The sequence below is a fragment of the Chrysochloris asiatica genome, unplaced genomic scaffold (genome assembly GCF_000296735.1).
Source record: "Chrysochloris asiatica unplaced genomic scaffold, ChrAsi1.0 scaffold00047, whole genome shotgun sequence".
NCBI lineage: Eukaryota > Metazoa > Chordata > Mammalia > Afrosoricida > Chrysochloridae > Chrysochloris > Chrysochloris asiatica.
In genome coordinates, this window is record NW_006408565.1 from 2,741,632 (window position 1) to 2,747,442 (window position 5,811).

At 47.4% G+C, this 5,811-nt stretch overlaps 1 protein-coding gene across 1 annotated transcript; it reads right to left on the reverse strand.

Annotated features, from left to right (window-relative positions):
- Window positions 1-2,555: 2,555 nt before the first annotated feature.
- FAM167B (family with sequence similarity 167, member B) lies at window positions 2,556-3,679 on the reverse strand. The gene is made up of 2 exons (XM_006862163.1): window positions 3,422-3,679; window positions 2,556-2,786 (listed from the first exon to the last, which is right to left on the reverse strand). Exons 1-2 carry the CDS (start codon window positions 3,677-3,679, stop codon window positions 2,556-2,558), a joined length of 489 nt encoding a protein of 162 aa, XP_006862225.1.
- Window positions 3,680-5,811: the final 2,132 nt, after the last annotated feature.

A 5,811-nucleotide genomic window follows, 5' to 3' on the forward strand; every position in this document is an offset into this window, starting at 1 on the left:
TGACTTCCTGCCTCCTCCTGAGGGCTCTTCAGCCAACCCAACCCCAGCAGCCCAACCACAAGCCTCTAGCACCTCAAGTTTCCTGTCACCATAGCCCCCCATCTCTCAGCCCTGGGGGTCCCCCATACAGCTCCAGGGGCAGACCCTATTGACAATGAGTGTGAATACTAGAAGGACAAAACTTGAAAGGAGGATGTTTGATGGAACCTTCTCTCCTGAGAACCTTCTCACCTGGACAAGAGATTCAAGGCTAGTCTTTGAGCTAAGTGAGCAGGGGGTAAGCAGACACTCAGCCTGCAGTAAAAGGCAGGTAGCTCTGCTTTTTACAATCTGAGAGCCCAGTGACCCTTTTCTTTCTGTCTGAGGTCACGATAAATTGGCTTCAGAGGAAAGGACAATGTCCCTGTTAAATCCTTGGAGAACAAAACAACACACCATTACAGTATGACAGCAGGGTAGCCCTACTTCTGCAGTTGGTGGATAGAACAACCCCCATCTCTTACTCAGGACACAACAACATCTAACGTTCCTCCTACAGTCAGAATATGTACAACAGTCTTTTTCAGAAGCAGACAGGACAACTCCATGCTTTCAAGAAGGTAGAGAAACAGCCTCTGCCATAGCAGAGGGAAAAACCCAAACCAAACCCATTGTTACTGAGTCGATTCTGACTCCCAGCATTCCCTTCTGTGTCAGTGTAGAACTGTGATCCATAGGGTTATTAATGGTTTTTTCAGAAGCAAATCACCAAGCCTTTCTTCTGAGATGTTTCTGGGTGGACTTAAACAGAGAACTTTTTAGTGAGCAGCTGAGCATGTTAACAATTTGCAACACTAATTATGATTAGAAAACAGAGGCAAGGCCATAGTCCCTGTTAGAGATTCAGGGCCTGGCACCATCTCCTCCATTAGACAGAAGATAGAACAAGAACTCCTACCCAGGCACCCATTTGCAGGCTTCAGACAAGCTCCTTGTTACAAGCAGCAGACAGGTCAAAAAGCTCCAGGAAGGAGGCACCCATCAAAGGCTGAGGGCCAAGAGTTCTAGCTGGCTTCTGTCAGGCCTAAGAGCTGGGCTTGACCCCACCCAGAGGAAAGTGTGAATTCATCACAGTCTGAGTCTTAAGTCTGCTCAGGTGGGGGGAAGGGAACCCGCAGAGTATTGTTGGGGTTTGTGAGGTGGAAGCTGATGTTGTGTGCACCTCAGTTGCGGAGGGAAGGTGGGGGGGCAGGAAACGGGTGGGGGAAAGAGGAAGCCTGAGTTGGAAAGTCAGACAAAGAAGGTAACACAGAAACAAAAGCTGAGAGATACAAAGTAAGAAACTTTCAGAGTGACACAGAGCCCAGAACCCAGGCCCTGGGCCTGATACAGGACAAAGGACTCAGCTCGTCTTGCTGTGTGATTCTGAGCACTTCACAGTCCATCTCTGAGCCTTAGCTCAATAATAATAATAATAATACTGGGTAATCATAATAATAAGCAATGGATAGTTTACATTTATTGAGGACTGTGCATTATCTCATTACTGATTATTTATGGAGTGAGAATTTGCATCTCCATTTTTAAGAAGTGAGAAAATAGTGTCAGGGGTTAAGAGACCTCTTCATTTCTAATTTAGGTAGAGGTGACGTCTAATAGAACTAAATGCAAGAGTTGACTTTTAACCAAGGTTAACCAAGGAGCCCTGGTGGTATAGAGGTCAAGAACTTGGCTGTTATCTAGAATGTTGTGAGTTCAAACTCACCAACCACTCTGCAAGAGAAAGATGTGGCAGTCTGCTTCAGTAAAGATTGACAATCTTGGAAACCCAGAGCAATTACACTCTGACCTACAAGGTCACTGTTGGGAAATTGAGTCAACGACAACTATGCATTCTACTCACACACAAAACCCACTGTCTGGTCAATTCCAATGCATAGAGACCCTGTAGGACAGTGTCCATCTGCTGCTCCCCAGGGTTTCTGAGACTGTTCATCTTTTCAAGGGCAGACAGTTTTCTATTTCTCACACAGAGAAACTGGTGGGTTCGAAACCTCAAATTTGGCCTTTAGCAGACCAAGACTTAATCCATTGTGCCACCAGGGATCCTTTTGCACTCTACAGTCTTCCAATTTTACCAGGTAGGGGCAATTTAGGATTTTAAATATCTTCTCAGTTCTGATCTTGGTAAGATAGAGAGATAAGAGAGAACTCAAACTCTGGAAGAAAAGGGAAGCCATTAATCCTCCTTCCTATCTTACCCACCCCACCCCAAGGTTTTCACTCCTGGAGGGGAATCTTTGGTTCCAACCCTATACAGGCAGCCTGGGGCCTAAATAAACAACTACAGGGACCTGGAGAGGAAGCTTAGAGGGTGTTTATTAAAGATTCTGAGGGTGTTGAACACCTCTTCTTCTCAGCTGAGGCAGCAGGGAGGGGCAGGATGCCAGAGCTTTGCACACTCAGAAGTTCGCCCCACCCCATCCTTGTCAGTTGCTGAGGCTTATGGGGGACCCCTCCTCCTTGAGGGGGGTGAGAAGAGGCAGCGGGTGGCCCGGGAGGCACGCAGGTGCCCCTCAGCAAAGGGTAAAGCGACGGGAGCTGATGTTCATGCGCGTGAGGCCAAGGTGCCGTAGGCGCGAGGCCAGAGTCAGCCCAGTTCCGGGCTCCAGCTCCATCTCCAGCTCGGCCTCGTCCAGCAATTCCTGGTGTAGATGACAGGCCTGGTCCACCTTCAGCCGATGCAGCTGGGCCCGCAGCCGCAGAAGCTGCCCTGCCAGCTGCTGATCCTGAACCTGCATCTGCCGCTGTAACCAAGAGAGGGCTCTTTTGAACCTACCCTCCACTTTGCATCACCATTGGTCCCTTCCTGTCAATGCACTGTGTCCTGTCCAGACTCCTCTCCCTAGTTTAATGCCTTGGATCTCTCAGATCTTGCTTCACACTGATGGTTCTCAAATCAAGTTAAGGAGCCATCATTAATAAATACAGATGCCTGGGGTCCTATCCCAGATCAGCTAAGCAGGATAAAGCCTTGATATCTTTGTACATGTTGGGTTGAAAGTCACCTAGTCTTCACTCACCCTCTCAGATCTCTGTTTACAGAGTGGTACTTTTGTATTTCACCCTATTTGGGCTAGGAGCAGCCCCCAAAGTGGAGAGGCAAAATCTTTTCCAGCTGGTAACTGGTGCCCCTGGAAGATGCCTGAGCTTTAGAAGCACAGGGTCAATGGATTGGCTGGACTCCTTCTTCAGCAAAGCCCCCAAATAAAACACTGATAAGTCCATTCCTGGCTCCTCAGCCACTGGACAGTCAGTCATAGGGGTAGGCAACTACTGAGGGTGGCGCCCGTTCTCACCCTCTTCCCCATGCCCCTGGTCTTGGGGTCTAAGCAAGATTAGCCCAAGGGTGTCTGTAAAGTTGATCCCCCACCAAACTCACCAACTCCTGGCGGAGCCACTCGAGAGCAGAGTTCATTGAGACAAAGCCACAGATGGCTCCAGGTCCCCCCGGCCCGGGTGTGGCTTGGGCCCCACGCCAGGGCTGACTCTGGACTCGGGCAGACCACTCCAGATAGGAGGGCCGCCGGGTCTGTAACTGCAGCTTGGTAGCCAGTGCCTTCACCGAGTCCAGGCTCTCCTCCTCCTCTTCTTCAGCCTTTTCGCCCACTGCCTGGAGCTTTAGTGACCCTAGAGACATGATAGGATGGAGGATATGAGGGCAGGGCTGCAGTTCTGGAGTTACAGAAAGGCTGGCAATATTGCCCAAGAAGGTGTGGCAAAAGTCAAAGGTGAAAGTCAGGGTGGGTGCAGTGGTGAATGGTCAAGGTGGGTCTAGAAGTCTGCATGTACCAGGGTAGTGAGGCTGAGTGCACGGACTGGGATTTTACCGGACTGCTAACCCAGGGAGTCACATGGTGCCCATCCGGTTGGGGGCAGGAGGAACCCTGCTCCTCTGGCCCCTTGGATGAATTTTATTGTCTTTGCCCAGAAGGAGACACCCAGTTCCCAGAAAGGAAGTTGCTCCAGGCTAAGAAAAGCATCATCCACGCTACAGTCTTGGCCCTGCTCCTAAGTCCCAAGTTAAGGGGGTGGGAGAAGAGGAAGACGTTGCCCAGTCAGTCCTCACTCAGTGAGGAATAACCAGAGCCCTGGCTTGGGTACCAAGAGACCTGGGTTCTGGTGCTGACTCTGTGGGACCCTGGGCAAATCACTAACCCTCTCGGGGGCTTAATGGGGACAGATCAATCATTTCAATCTATGCTCTGAGTAGTCTTAGGCTCCCCTGGAAACCCCTCAAAGTGGAAGGAAAAGCAGGATTAGGGATAGATAGGTTCTTTAGGGCCCCTCCCAGCACTCAGCCAAAGTAGCTCCCATTTTAAGTTTATATGGAATTAAAAAATACACCTGGATCCAAAAGACCTGAAAAGACTGATGCAAACAGACACGTGGACACCAATGTTCATTACAGCACTGTTCACAATTGTTAAAAAGTGTCCAACAACTGAACAGACAAACAAAATATGGTGTCTACATACAATGGAATATTACTCGGCCATGAAGAAGAATGAAGTCCTGATGCATGCCACTACATGGATGAACCTTGTAAACATGCTAAGCCCTGATCTGATGTAATGATTCTATGCTGTAAATCCTCACTTCTGTGATGTTACTGAGGTCAGATACAATCTATAGGACTGGGTTGTATCTTGAGTCAATCTCTTTTGACAAGTAAAAGGAGAGAGAAGTGTGCTGAGAGAAAGGGACCTACTATCACCGAGATAGAAGAACCAAGTAATGTGTGTCCTTTGGAGCTGGGGTCCCTCCTAGATCCAGAGGAAGATTGATGACAAGACACATGGAGAGCTCCAAGGACTGTTGGACCTACTGATGCTAAAGTAGACAAGGAAGGACCTTTCTTCAGACCCAGTGCTCTGAATTTGGATTTTTAGCCTCTTAAGCTGTGGAACAGACCATCAATTACTCATATGCAAATTCAAACTGAAGCTGAAGGAAATGAAAACAAGTCCACGAGAGCCAAAATATGACCTTGAATATATCCCACATGAATTTAGAGACCATCTGAAGAACAGATTTGATACATTAAACACTAAAGACTGAAGACCAGAAGAATTGTGGGATGACATCAAGAACATCATACACAAAGAAAGCAAAAAGTCATTGAGAAGACAAGAAAGAAGGAAAAGGTCAAAATGAATGTCAGAAGAGACACTGAAACTTGCTCTCCAGCCATAGAGATGCTAAAGCAAATGGAAGAAATGAGGAGGTTCAAAAGCTGAACAGAAAATTTCAAAGATCAGCTACAGAAGATAAAGCCAAATATTACAATAAAATGTGCAAAGATCTGGAATCAGAAAACCAAAAAGGAAGAACATGCTCAGCATTTCTCAAGTTGGGGGAAATGAAGAAAAAATTCAAACCTTAACTTTCGTTATTGAAAGATTCTCTGGGCAAATTATTGAAAGATGTAGAAAGCATCAAGAGAAGATGGAAGGCATACACAGTGTCACTGTACCAAAAGGAAATGGTTGCTGTTCAACCGTTTCAAGAGGTAGCATATGATCAAGAGCCAATGATACTTAGGGAGGAAGTCCAAGGTGCACTGAGTGAATTGACAAAGAACAAGGCACCAGGAATTGATGGAATAAAAATTGAAATCTTTCAAGAAAGTGAGGTGGCACAGGAGGCACTCACTCATCTGTGCCAGGAAATGTGGAAGACAACTATCTGGCCGACTGATTGGAAGAGATCCATATTTGTGCCCATTCCAAAGAGAGGTGACCCAATGGAATGCGGAAATCATCGGACAAT

Bases quoted from the DNA above. Each gene is read 5' to 3' on its own strand.
- FAM167B (XM_006862163.1), bottom strand. From the start codon at position 3,679: ATGTCTCTAGGGTCACTAAAGCTCCAGGCAGTGGGCGAAAAGGCTGAA. The intron at 2,787-3,421 runs GTGAGTTTGGTG...TCTTGGTTACAG, and splicing joins AGTGGCTCCGCCAGGAGTTG to CGGCAGATGCAGGTTCAGGA.